We start from the raw sequence: 15,000 nt of genomic DNA, 5'->3' as shown, positions 1-15,000 counted from the left end.
TTCAGATATTATTCAGAAAGTATATAAATTCAGGATTGCTTTAGGGAATTTATCTCTTCACGATTTTTCATCATATAATTTAGGAAGTATATCGCCTCAAGTTTTATCATTAGGTACAGTTTAGGAAATATATCGCTTCAAGTTTTATCATCACGTGTAATGTAGAAAGTATATTGCTTCCAGTTTTATCATCAGATCTAATTTAGAAAGTATTCGCTTCAAGTTTTGTCATCAAATAAAATATGAAAAATATATTGCTTCAAGTTTTATCATCAGATATCAGTTAGAAAATATATTGCTTCAAGTTTTATCATCAAATATAATTTGGAGAATATATCATTTCAATTTCTATCAACAGATATAATTTTAAAGATAACTTGCTTCAAGTTAAGATATGATTTAGAAAATATATAGTTTCAGGTTTTTTCTTAAAAAATATTTTGAAAAATACATTGCTTCAAGTTGCATCATCAGATATACCACTTCAATTTCTATCATTAGATATAATTTGAAAAATATTTTGCTCCAAGTTTTGTCATCATATAATTTATTGTGATATTTTGCATCAGGTTTTATCATCAGATATAATTGAAAAAATATATTGCTTCAAGTTTTATCATCAGATACAATTGAAAGAAAATATTGCTTCAAGTTTTATCGTCAGATATAATTAAAAGAAAATATTGCTTCAAGTTGTATCACCAGATATAATTTTAAAAAAAATATATTGCTTCAAGTTTTATAATCAGATGTAATTAAAAAAATATATTGCTTCAATTTTTATCATCAGACACAATTTAGAAAGTATATCGCTTCAAGTTTCTTCCCCAAAGAGATGCTGATTTGAGATTTTCACAGAGTGTGACGCTGTCAGATGTGGCTTTTCGTTTTGCTTGCCACTTTTCCTCTCTATTTTTAGAACGTCGAGCTTCTCTATCATACGTCTTGGTTAGTTGGGCAGGGTCCATTCGCACGAGGTCCCATTCCCTTTATAGGAGAGAGAGAGAGAGAGAGAGAGAGAGAGAGAGAGAGAGAGAGAGAGAGAGAGAGGTATTTGAGACAAGAGCTCTAACACCTATTTGCGAGAGAGAGAGAGAGAGGTATTTGAGACAATCATTGTAATACCTATTAGTGAGAGAGAGAGAGAGAGAGAGAGAGAGAGAGAGAGAGAGAGAGAGAGAGAGAGAGAGAGAGAGAGAGAGAGGTATTTGAGACAACCACTGTAATACCTATTAGTGTGTGTGTGAGAGAGAGAGAGAGAGAGAGAGAGAGAGAGAGAGAGAGAGAGAGAGAGAGAGGTATTTGAGACAACCACTCTAACACCTATTAGTGAGAGAGAGAGGGAGGAAAGGTATTTGAGGCAACTGCATTAATACCTTTTAGAGAGAGAGAGAGAGAGAGAAACTCTAATACCTATTAGTGTGAGATAGAGAGAGAGAGATAGAGAGGTATTTGAGGCAACAACTATAATATCCATTAGTGTGTGTGTGAGAGAGAGAGAGAGAGAGAGAGAGAGAGACTCCCTAATCCTATTAGTATGTGAGAGAGAGAGAGAGAGAGAGAGAGAGAGAGAGAGAGAGAGAGAGAGAGAGAGAGAGAGATTTATGTCCCCTTGATCGTCACATTGCCTCCTTCAGTTGAAAGTGATAAAGCAGATATGACAAAAGCAACATAAATTTTGGGTTATGAGACATCGCTACCAAAGCATATTTAAAAACAGCTACATTGAAAAATTTAAAGATGTAAGTATATTCGAGTAGATATGTCGGGTACAGTGGTTATATTTGAATGCTTGGACGGTTGACGTTTGTTTTAATATTTCACAATGTCTATAATATTATATATATATATATATATATATATATATATATATATATATATATATATATATATATATATATATATATATATATATATATCGTATCGTTTGATGGCATTTTATTCACTCAATACTTAAGGTAGTTTCTGTAATGATATATATTAGTGTTAACGACATTTTAATCATATACTATTCGCCAAACTGATGATGACGGATTTCAGTTATTGATATAAATTTCACGTTACAGTTATAATTTACGTCCAGTGACCTGAATAATAATTAGGGTCGTCAATATATCATTAAAATAATTAAGGTTTCGGACTCGACCTTGCCACTGCGCTGACAGCCTCAGATATAAGTTCCTAGCAGTTTTGATTAGCGTAGGACTCACTGATTCTCAAACTGGGTGCCGGGTGCCACAGACAGTGCCTAAGGGTGCCGCAAGATTGTCATGAATTTTGTTTTGGCTAAATCATCTCAATGAACATTTGTAAAAAAAAAAAAAAAAAGAGAAGAGAAAAAGTCTGCAGAAGTTTTCGTATAATTACTATCAGTGTGTCTTCTCTAATTATGTTTATCTAATTCTTCTGATATGCTCTTTGTTTGTACAGTATATTTCTGCATGTACGGTGTGCTGATTTTGGTTTGAGTGTGGATAGTAATTTTATTCATTAAATAAGAAGTTACTTCATGCGATGTGGTGGGATGGTGACGAAGGGGTGCCACGGTCAAGAATGCATTAGTCAGGGTGCCATCACTGAAAAAAAATAAGATTGAGAATCACTGGCCATAGGTTATAAATTTCTGCCCCTGTTAGTAGGTGCAAGATCTCAAACAATGGTAGTTATGCGGTAAACGTCTTCAGTTATGGAATTATGGATTTCGTCTCGTGGAGCGGCGCGCGAGCACCCTCCAGGAGCTCTGGAGAAGCTCGGAGGTAGAAGTGTACATTGTGTCTATCATATATATTCCTCTCCCCCATTATTCGCTTGTATCTTCAAGCTCACAACTCTGCATGAATTTTCATTTTTATTTTTATGCCCATGTGGGTGGGGGGTGTTAGTGCCGTGAGTCCACCTCACGCGGTGCACTGTAGGCATTGCTTAAGGTTCTCTGCAGCGTCTCTTCGGCCCCTAGCTGCAACCCCTATCATTCCTTTTACTGTGCCTCCATTCCTATTCTCTTCCATCTTACTTTTCACCCTCTCCTACCAATTGATTCATAGTGCAACTGCTTTGAGGTTTTCCTCCCGTTACACCTTTCAAACTTTTTACTCTCAATTTCCTTTTGAACGCTGAATGACCTCATAGGTGCCAGCGCTTGGCCTGTGGCCCAAATTTTATATTCAGTTCCAATTTTAGTTTTCCGTAAAAGAAAACTATTGTGCCGGCTCTGTCTGTCCGTCCGCACTTTATTCTCTCCGCACTTTTTTCTGTCCGCCCTCAGATCTTAAAAACTAATGAGGCTAGAGGGCTGCAAATTGGTATGTTGATGATCCACCCTCCAATCATCAAATATACCAAATTGCATCCCCCTAGCCTCAGTAGTTTTGATTTTATTTAAGGTTATCAAAGTTAGCCATAATCGTGCTTCTGGAAACGATGTAGGATAGGCCACCACCTGGCCGTGGTGGTTAAAGTTTCGTGGGTCACGGCTCATACAGCATTATACCGAAACCACCGGAAGATAGAGCTATTTTCGGTGGCCTCGATTATACGCTGTACAGAAAACTCGATTGCGCCGAAGAAGCTTCGACGCTTTTTTTACTTGTTAGTATTTATACAACCGCATTAAATGCTTCATATGTTTTTGCCCGTCTCTGTTACAGCGTATATAACAGTAGCCGTTGGGCCTATAAACCCCCCCCCCCAACTCTCACCCTCCTACCCTACTCTCCCAGCCCTCACCCATCAGCCCCGTAGGGCTAAATAAAATTTTATGGATGCGGGTGTCTATAATACTTCTGTTTACGTTACAGTAGTTTTGCCTTATTTTTATTTTATGGAGCCTGCATTTTTGTTTTCTTGCTGCGGTCCTCAAAGATTATTCATTTGATACTTTTTCAATTAGATTTCGTCTTGAAAACAGCAATAATGTTGTCAGTAATGAATTCGTCTTGAAAACAGCAATAATGTTGTCAGTAATGATATGGAATTTATGTCATGACAAATGGACATTTCTGGAAAGTGATGAATATACTTTTTATTCATCACTAAAATGCAGTAAAGAATAATTTGTATCATAAATATTTATGATAACTGCTTTGAAGTTAATTGATATACATCTTAAAAAATAATTTGTTAAGAGCGCATTGTGGTTTTTAAAGTTACAAACATATATTATAATACAGACATTATGTACTGTGTATATATGTGTATATATATATATATATATATATATATATATATATATATATATTATATATATATATATATATATATATATATATTATATATATATATATATATATATATATATATATATATATATATATATATTATATATTTGTTTATATATACATACATACATACATACATACATACATACATATAAAATAAAACAATAGATAAATCACCCTTTGATTTTAATTGGAGAGAAAAGGTTATATTTAAACGTTTAGTTAGGCCTCGCTGGTAGAGGACGGAGAAAGAACGTTGGGTTTTAGTTAATGCAAGAGTTAAAGAGGATCACTCCCAGTGCTCATAATTCAGGCTTGGGCAAGAAAAAGATTTCGTGTAGAAAAAAATAAAAAATTATCCATCGAGAATCAGCTGGAGTTTGACTGACTCTGTGTGGGGCGTTATTTACTGGAGCGCTTTGCTGGTGCCGGAATGATCCCTCAGGGAGAGAGAGAAATTTCTGATAGTGGTTACAACATAAAGGGAGAGAGAGAGAGAGAGAGAGAGAGAGAGAGAGAGAGAGAGAGAGAGAGAGAGAGAGAGAGCATTTCTGAAAGTTGCTCAAACATAACGACAGGGAAAGAGAGAGAGAGAATTTCTGACAGCGGCTAAAAGAGAGAGAGAGAGAGAGAGAGAGAGAGAAATTCCTGATAGTGGTTAAACATAACGACAGGGAAAGAAAGAGACAATTTCTGACAGCGGCTTAAACAGAGAGAGAGAGAGAGAGAGAGTTAATTTAGGAAAATTGCTTCCCATTAAACCTGATAGCTCAGTAAACGGTCAAGGGTCGCATAACGAATTCAGCAACCATTGGCATCTCCCTCACACTCATTCTAGTCTGCATCATCATCGACAGCCCCCTCCTCTCTCTCTCTCTCTCTCTCTCTCTCTCTCTCTCTCTCTCTATTTTAGCCCGCTGTCAGAAATTCTTTCTCTCTTTCCCTCTTTCCCTCTATCTATGTTTTAATGATTATCAGAAATTCTCTCTCTCTCTCTCTCTCTCTCTCTCTCTCTCTCTCTCTCTCTCTCTCTCTCTCTCTCTCTCTCTTTTATGTCTTAGTCGCTGTTAGAAATTATCTCTCTCTCTCTCTTTCTCTCTTTCTCTCTCTCTCTCTGTCTGTTTTAATAATTATCAGGAATCTCTCTCTCTCTCTCTCTCTCTCTCTCTCTCTCTCTCTCTCTCTCTCTCTCTCTCTCTCTGTGTGTGTTTTAGCCACTGTCAGGAATTGTCTTTTTGTCGCGTTCTGGCTGTGTCAAAATCCGCATAATTTTCGCGCTGATTTCTTGACATTGTTATATTGCAGTTCGAGTTCATGTGTGTTTGCTTTCATTTATTTTATAATTCTTGCTGTATAACATCCACCCCGTAATCACTCATTGTCACTGGTGTCGAAATTCAATTTTGAAGTGTATTTTACGCGAGGAGAGATCATAATTGTAGATCTGTATAGAGAATATATCAGAAGCGGGGTATTTAGCTGTTTTCGAAAAGTATGGGGTATCTCATATTCGCAGGTGAATCTTAGGAGATGCAACGCATTACTGCCCTAAAGCAATTCGCTTTGCATTTTGATAATTTACTTACATTTGTATTTATTTATTTATTCATTTTTCGTTTATTTTTTTCTAATAACTGAGGCCTTCTTTCTGTATTTCTTTTTACCTGCTTTTATTTTCAAATGAACAACATATTCTTTGGAAGCTTGAATTCCAAGTCGTTGGCCTTCACTAGCGGATCCAGAAAAATTTCATTGGGGGCCACCAATTTGCATATTATACATACACACACACTCATACACACACAACTTATATATATATATATTCATAAAATATTTATGCCGTATCATAATATAATATATTCTCTTCAGCATATCATTCAGTATTTAAGTAGAAAATATGAAATGGTCAGTAGTCGCCTGTTCTATCAGGAAATACCGAATCCATTATTATTATTATTATCATCGTTAAGATTATTGTTATTACTATTATTTTTTTCTCGAAAATTTATCACTATTTCTATAATAGATCTTTTATTTTTCAGTTTTTATATTTCTCATTTATGTTATTATCTAAATCTTCAGTATTATTATTTTGTAATTATTTGTAATGGGGTGGAGGCAGATGCCCATGTGCCAACCCCTGGATCCGCTGGTTGTGGCCTTAGTGGGCCTTTTCCATATGACTAGGGTTCGTCCTCTGAATAATAATAATAATAATAATAATAATAATAATAATAATAATAATATTTGATGAAGGGAAAGGGTTATGGCCTTAAGAAAATAACAACCGTAACCCCTTGACTGAGAAACTTATGATTCAGGGTAAAATGTTATCATTCAGGGTATAATGACTTGATAACTATATAGATCGCGTTACAGTGCTCAGTTGGTCGCTGCCATTTGTGTTTAACGTTAAGAGGACAGGGGAGTGAGTCCCTGTGACGAGGGTGATATAGTGGAATGCGTAATGCAAACGCACACTCTCGTTTACAGAAGGCGCCAGTGTGAATGTTTAAGTATGCATACCTGCTGCTGTCATGTTGTACGTGTGTGGCGTCAAGCACTTGCTGAACGTGGATCTCTCTCTCTCTCTCTCTCTCTCTCTCTCTCTCTCTCTCTCTCTCTCTCTCTCTCCTTTATGTTTTAGCCACTGTCTGTAATTCTCTCTCTCTTCGTTTATGTTCTAGCCACTGTCAGAAATTCTCTCTCTCTCTCTCTCTCTCTCTCTCTCTCTCTCTCTCTCTCTCTCTCTCTCTCTCTCTCTCTCTTTCTATGATTTCCCCAGTATCAGATTTTCTCTCTCTCTCTCTCTTTCTCTCTCTCTCTCTCTCTCTCTCTCTCTCTCTCTCCATAATGACGTCATTGGTCGTTTATTTTGAAAATATAGAAATAATAACCTAAGGGCTATTACGGAATCATCTTTATGTAGATGAGATAATGATGAAAGGGAGATGGAGATGGTTTGGCCATGTCCTTCTCACAACACGTGGGAGAACAGAATGTAACAACGTGGCTGGGTGAGAACTAGGAGAACAGAGGTTTGAGATGAGTGGAGATTCGTGGAAGACAAAGCACACGATAGACTTAAGTGGTGGAATTGCATTGAGGCACTCTGCCCACGTAGGTGGGTAGTTCCGTCAGTGAACCTCATGCTGCGCACTGTAGGCATTACTCAAGGTTCTTTGCAGCCTCCCTTCATCCCCCAGCTGCAACCCCTTTCATTCCTTTTTACTGTACCTCCGTTCGTATTCTCTTTCTTCCATCTTACTTCCACCCTCTCCTAACAATTGTTACACCGTTCAAACGTTTTTACTCGCAATGTCCCTTTCAGCGCTGAATGACCTCGTAGGCCAGGGCGCTTGGCTTTTGGCCTAAATTTTATATTCCATTCCAGAAGGTTGGAATGTTAATTATGGAATGTTAACAGTTGATTTTGACAAGTGAAGGGTTTTCCTTTTTCACATTTCGAAAAATTTGTATGTAATATATTATGGAATAGCTCCTAATCTCTGCTGCTGCACTATTTTTCAGAATGTAGGATACTACTACTAAAAATGAACCATCACGAGTATGAAGGGATAGTTGAAAGGTAGCCCACACACACAAACGCACACGTGTGTGTGTGTGTATATAGTTACGTATAGATATATATAAATATGAATATATATATATTATATATAAATATATATATGTATATATATATATATATATATATATATATATATATATATATATATATATATATATATATATATATATATATATATCTATATCTATATCTGTTTACTGGAAAAATATGGACAGATGAAATGTTACAAGGGTATATATATATATATATATATATATATATATATATATATATATATATATATATATATATATATATATATTTTTAATATATACCCTTGTAACATTTCATCTGTCCATATTTTTCCAGTGAACAGGGGCACAGAAGGAAGTGCCTGAAATATATGGTTGCAACGTTTAAATAGTGTTTTATGGGCCTTCTTATCTTCATATTATACTGTAGTATTACATTAAAAGACATTCATATATATATATATATATATATATATATATATATATATATATATATATATATATATTATATATATATATATAAAAATATCTGCAGAGGAAAGAGTTTCGGTACTGCGTTTCAGACCGATCAGTTGTAGTTGGTGGAAGTTCCGTAACTTTTACCCTCATTACTTTGGAAGTTAGACGACTGACTGCCAAGGCTTGAGCTGTGATGCTTTCTTCCCGGAATGTTTTTTTCCTCACTCCTGTGCTGCTGCGTGTGTGTGTGTTTTTTTTCGCGTATTTCCGTCTGTGTATTAGTTTTTTTTTTATTCATTCGGGATATATTGTCAGTCTGATGTGAGATCCTGAGTTTTACAGTTAGTAAACAAGGTTGTTTTGATAACGGATAAACCACCCCCCCCTTACACACACACAAAAAAAGTAGGTTTATGCCCTAAGGGGCGGAGGTTAGAAATTGGGGTGTTTTATTTTTTATGAATTTTCGGTGTATTATTAGTCCGAACTTTTTCCATCAGTGACCAGCATCGTTCTAATACCAGATAACCTCCCCCCCCCAAGAAAAAAAAAGGTTGGCTTGTGGCCCCTGTGGGTGGGGTTGTAGAAATTTGGGTATGGGCAAATGACTAGGCTTGGGCACAGAGCTAACGAACCCCGCCGGCTGGTGTAAGCGGCTGTGGATCGTATCGAGGCCCTGAATTCAACAGATTATCAAGTTCAACCTATTTGTTTGCACATGGAAAGGTCTCATAAATGATGCAAGGTCACTTAAGTGAGTAAGGTGCTTGAGCTTTTATTGATTTGTTTATTTATTGGTTTTATTTATTTTTTGTAAATCTTTCGATCTGGTACCACAAAACAATACATTTTGACTGCTCACTACAAATAAGCAGTCAGTCATGGGCACGCACCACGGAAACATGTTCAACCATCAATTTTTATCACGTGAGCTAAGCAATGATTGATTTGTGTCCTTAGAAAATTGATAAACATTGCAACAGCACGAAACGGAAAACCACGCGTTTGTGCCAGGAAACCTTGGTAAGGTCACAGAAAAGCTCTATAAGGTTCCAAGTAAAATCACTGGCAGTAAAAATGTGATAACCTATGTCTGACCTTACCTTACCTTACAGACCTTACAATTCGTTCAGGTTGCCCCAGGTCCTCAGTGTGAGGCACCTTTGATGTCTACCAGAGAGTTGCTAACGCATCTTCCGGTAAATCTTCCAGTCTTGATGGTCTGGGATGCATCTTAGATATTTGTCGAGCTTATTCTTAAACACATCTACGCTAAGATGAGCTGGTAGCGCATTGAATAAAATGTGAATTTTCCTGTTTTTTGGCACTGTCTGCTTTTTGATAATTTTTTCCATGATATTTTCGGTAATCTGTTTCCATGCTTGAATTACCATGTAGCAAAGACTATATAAATTTAAGAATTGTAGTCTTTCCCAGTAGTCAAGGTCCTTAACTTCTTCTATTCTAGCTGTAAATGACCTTTGTACACTCTCTTTGTGCAATATCCTTTTGGTAGTGTGGGTACCATACAATATTCAAGAGTGTTCAGCTTTTCTTGTTTTTGAAGTGCCGAACAACATTCCCAGCTTTGATTTTGCCAATAGAATTGCTATTTGATCATTGCATAACATATTCCTATTCAACATCACACCAAGAACATTGTTCAGGTTTTATATGCATATAGCTTTATCACCATAGTTCATTGATTCAAATTTATCAGGTTAAATACCATCCTGGATCTCTGATTTATATATTTTATTTAGGTCTCTTTGTCCTAGAATTTCTCTACTTATTCTTGTGTCATCTGAAACTTCTTACTACTGAGTCCTTAACATTACTGTCTATGTCTGCAATCATAATCACAAACAGCAATGCAGCTAACACCGTAGTGGTACACCGATAACTGGAACTATCTGTTTTCTGTTTTGCAAAAATTCTTTTATCCATCTTCCTACTTTGTCAACAATGTTATGTTTTCTAATTTTTTTTCGAATATATTATGAGAAAAGAAAGATCTTTTTCATTTATCATATTTTTATATATGCTTTCATGGTGGACTAACAGTTGGGTTTGTGTAACAAAACCATGTTGTCTATAGTCATTATATTTTTTTATTACCCTTTCATATACTTTCATAATATGAGATGTCAGACTCACAGGCCTATAATTACTTGCCTCTAGTCTTGAACCACTTTTGAAAGTAGAGTAATATATGCTAATTTATGCTCATCATAAATCTTGCCTGTATCTATACTTTGTCTTAATAATATTGAATGAACCACTTTCTTTAACAATATGAGATCTGGTCCTGCTGATAGCCTGCACAATATCGGCTTCTGTAATATCTATATCTGAGATTTTCATCTCTTATTTCTGTATCATTATCTTCATTTTCAATTCTAGAAATTCAGATATCTTTCTGAAATATGTTACATATTTCCTTTTTTCATTCATTCGTTAATCGCCCTTCAATTCTTAGAGGGCCTATTTCTACTCTTATTTTATTCATCTTTTTTGCATATGAAAAAAAATTTTAGAGATCTTACTTTTAGTTCCATCACTTTCCAAGACTTTCTAATTTTCTGAACAAGAGAGAGAGAGAGAGAGAGAGAGAGAGAGAGAGAGAGAGAGAGAGAGAGAGAGAGAGAGAGAGAGTTTCTTGTTAGCATGGAGAGAAGCTTTTTGACTTTTAGTAAAAACACTGAGAGATGAGAGAGAGAGAGAAAGAGAGAGAGAGAGAGAGAGAGAGAATTTCTGAAAGTCGCTAGAGCATGGAGAGAAAAAGAGAGAATTTTTTTCTCCGGGTAAAGCACTGAGAGAGAGAGAGAGAGAGAGAGAGAGAGAGAGAGAGAGAGAGAGAGAGAGAGAATTTCTGAAAGTCTGGAGAGAAAAAGAGAGAATTTTTTCTCCGGGTAAAGTTCAGTTCAGCGGCTGTTTCATAAATCTTAGCCTTCGTCGTCTTATTGGATTTCATATTGGGGAAATCGTAAGTCACTCCTCCTGTAGTGCTTTCGTAAAATCCCTGTGGCAACCTACTGCCTCTTCGATTATTCATCGAATATTAATTTTGTAACGCCTTTTTTTTCTTCTTTTTTGGTATTCTGAAAGATTGTAAAAAAAAAAAAACACTGCTGAATGAGGAGAAAATATTAATATCTTCAGGTTTGTTGAATTCTCTCTCTCTCTCTCTCTCTCTCTCTCTCTCTCTCTCTCTCTCTCTCTCTCTCTCTCTCTCTCTCTCTCAGTGTTTTACACACAGTAAACAAATTCTCTTTTTCTCTCCGTGCTTTAGCCGCTTTCAGAAATCCTCTCTCTCTCTCTCTCTCTCTCTCTCTCTCTCTCTCTCTCTCTCTCTCTCTCTCTCTCTCTCTCTCTCTCTCAGTGTTTTACCCACAGTAAAAAATTATCTTTTTCACTTTCTCTCTCTCTCTCTCTTTCAAAAATTATCTCTCTCTCTCCATGCTCCTCTCTCTCTCTCTCTCTCTCTCTCTCTCTCTCTCTCTCTCTCTCTCTCTCTCTCTAATCCATTATCCGAACCATTTATCGTTTCAGGAGTCTTCGCCTGTACATTTCACTTTGGGTTTCCCGTTCCAATATTTTGTCCGTCGAGTTTTGAATCTGCGTCATTCTGGAGGCCGGGAGTGGAAGAGGAATATTTGCAAACCCGCTATATTAAAGGGAAGGGTTGGGAGGAGTGAACTACACCGTCCTACATGTGTCACCCCTGTCCTTTTTGACTTCTGACCTTTCAGGCAAGGTACCAAGACTTCGCCCCCTCACCTCCCAAACCCCCTCCCCCTTCTTGAAACGGTATTAATGACAAAGGAAACTCTTCGAGGTCTCACTTCATTTTCCGCCATCGAGTTTAAGAGCGTTTTTATGTAGTTTTTTTTTTTCCTGAGTTTTTTTTTTCGTGATGTGCCCTCCATTATTTTCTTCGTTTTGGGTGGCTGTGCGGCTCTCAGTTTAATTACGAATTCTTCGGCAAAACACGGTGCTTTGAAGGCCAAGGCCCATTGTGCTAATAGGTCTATTTTTTTTCCTAATTCCTTTGCTTCGTTTAATCTTCCTCCCATGCTTACTTCAGGCCAATAAACAAAACAAAAAGAGTTTTAAATTTCAAACTTATCCCAAAGTCGGATGAGTCAGGATTTGTCGTTGTATAATCTCATATCTGAACGATTTATCGCGCATGCGTTGAAAGCCTTGAAGCAGCTGTTTTGATGAATGATCAGCTGACAGATGATAGAGCACTTGAATGGCATCAGCCACTTTAGTCAGACTTGTTGGTTACGGAGGTACGAGTTAAATGAATTTTTCAAATACACTGATTTCTTCTTTCTGTATAGCCTTTCAGTTACTTCTTTCAAATGAACACCTTATTCTTTGGAAGCTTGAATTTCAGGTCAGTGGTCCCCTGTGGTAGGCTTGTTTCCATATGAATAGGGTTCATCTTCTGAATAATAATAATAATAATAATAATAATAATAATAATAATAATAATAATAATAATAATAATAATAATAATAATAATAATCCACACCTCTATCCCGAAGCTAAGGGGTCGGTTGCCTTGGTGCGTCTTCCTCAACTATTTGTGTCAGACGCATCATCCTCTGCTAAACCAGTGTTCTTCAAGTCCTCCCTCACTTGATCAAACCATCTAACTCATTACCTCCCTCTCGACCTACTTCTCCTAAAAATTTACCTCCCTCTCGACCCACTTCTCCTAAAAATTTACCTCCCTCTCGACCTACTTCTCCTAAAAATTTACCTCCCTCTCGACCCACTTCTCCTAAAAATTTACCTCCCCCTCTCGACCCACTTCTCCTAAAAATTTTACCTCCCTCTCGAAAAAAATTTACCTCCCTCTCGACCCACTTCTCCTAAAAAATTTACCTCCCTCTCGACCCACTTCTCCTAAAAATTTACCTCCTCTCGACCCACTTCTCCTAAAATTTACCTCCCTCTCGACCTACTTCTCCTAAAAATTTACCTCCCTCTCGACCCACTTCTCCTAAAAATTTACCTCCCTCTCGACCTACTTCTCCTAAAAATTTACCTCCCTCTCGACCCACTTCTCCTAAAAATTTACCTCCCTCTCGACCTACTTCTCCTAAAAATTTACCTCCCTCTCGACCTACTTCTAAAAATTTACCTCCCTCTCGACCTACTTCTCTTAAAAATTTACCTCCCTCTCGACCTACTTCTAAAAATTTACCTCCCTCTCGACCTACTTCTCCTAAAAATTTACCTCCCTCTCGACCTACTTCTCTTAAAAATTTACCTCCCTCTCGACCCACTTCTAAAAATTTACCACCCTCTCGACCTACTACCCCTAACAAATACTGTACCATCCAAGCCACTCTTCACTCCTTCCTCCTCACTCATCCTCACCACATGCCCAAACCACCTCGGTTTTGACCGTTTTAAATCAGTTACTCACTCACCAGTGCCTGTGGTTTTTGGGACTCACTTTGTCTCATTCCTGCTCGTATCAGATTGTTGTAAGGTCCGTTGCGAGATTCTGTGACCGCCACGGGTGCACGAGTTCCTCCCACGGGGAGGTATTCCCTTTTGTAACTCAGTTCAGTTTTACAGGTCAAGTAGAACGCTGCCCTAAAATGGAAAACTGCAGTATTTGCGAAAATACAAAACTGAGAAAAATGATAGATACTCCCTTGCCTTACTACTGATCTTGCAGATACTGCAGATGGGACCCCCTAACTAAATACTCGTGGAAAGCATTGAAGAATCATTCTGAAACTGCAGTAACTTGTGTATTAGTGTTTCACGAGCCCAATAGGTGGCATATCTCAATTTCGAAAATTTTGCAGATACTGCGGTTTTCCAATTTATGGCAGAATGGTGGCATGGTGGCTTATGGCATCACGTATCATCAGGAGATGAAAGGGTTACCCGTGGATCTGATCCCTAGCACAGATTATCTTGTCAGAGGCTTCGGCTCGTTTGATACTCGATATGGTTTTTCTAGTTTCAGAGTCGATTAAAGCATGTCGCCTACCGGTGGTGAGGGCTTACTCAATCTACCGTAAAGGATTAAAATGTATTATTTATAAATTACGTCAAGACTTGCTTATTACTAAAGCGTCTCATTACAGTAATCATGGCAAACTGTTATGATGTTATGATAATGTTTTATGGTTTTATGAATACTGTTATCGTTCGTACGTACATTTAAATGGAGGAACGACTTAATAGAACTAATTCTACGACGAACAACAGTCGACAAAAGAAAAGAGAATCCTAATAAAATATTTACTTAGAACACAAACAAACCCTCACAGCGGCACACTGACAGTCAAGGACGCACAATAACAAACAGCACAAACTTCTGTGCATAAGTGACGCTCGGAATTCATGTAAATGGATCGAAAGTGTGTCAGAATGGTTGTCATGTATTTGGACAAAGTTCGGTTCGATGAAGTATGTGTCATTTACTAACTTTTCGATCGCTAAACTAAGTGCTTCAGGAGGATGTTTGTAAAATGGGAAAAGTGCTTCGCAGAAATTTATATTGACGAAATAAAAAAAGACAACTAAACTGTTGGTTTATGAATTTATATGATTGTTAATTTTTTTTTACGTTTACATATGCACACCATATCTGTTTGTTTATACGATACTTCTTTTTTCCCCGAAAAGTGTACTCCGTACGGGGATAGTGCCGTCAGTGCACCTCATAAGTGCATTGTAGGCATTA

The 15,000-nt window shown here is 37.1% G+C and overlaps 2 protein-coding genes across 3 annotated transcripts in view; one reads left to right on the top strand and one right to left on the bottom strand.

Annotated features, from left to right (window-relative positions):
- Positions 1 to 15,000, top strand: part of LOC136843436 (neuronal calcium sensor 2) — a 988,260-nt gene that overhangs the window by 301,519 nt on the left and 671,741 nt on the right. The window lies entirely within an intron of this gene.
- On the bottom strand, positions 13,229 to 13,633 carry LOC136843532 (suprabasin-like). The gene has a single exon (XM_067112066.1). The coding sequence runs from the start codon at positions 13,631 to 13,633 to the stop codon at positions 13,229 to 13,231; it is 405 nt and encodes a 134-aa protein (XP_066968167.1).

This window comes from Macrobrachium rosenbergii, chromosome 11, assembly GCF_040412425.1.
Source record: "Macrobrachium rosenbergii isolate ZJJX-2024 chromosome 11, ASM4041242v1, whole genome shotgun sequence".
Classification (NCBI taxonomy): Eukaryota; Metazoa; Arthropoda; class Malacostraca; order Decapoda; family Palaemonidae; genus Macrobrachium; species Macrobrachium rosenbergii.
The sequence above is the reverse complement of the archived record's forward strand: the minus strand, read 5'-3'. Positions and strand labels throughout refer to the sequence as shown.

Excerpts from the sequence above, each read along its gene's own strand:
- LOC136843532 (XM_067112066.1), bottom strand. The coding sequence starts at position 13,633 with ATGGTACAGTATTTGTTAGGGGTAGTAGGTCGAGAGGGTGGTAAATTT.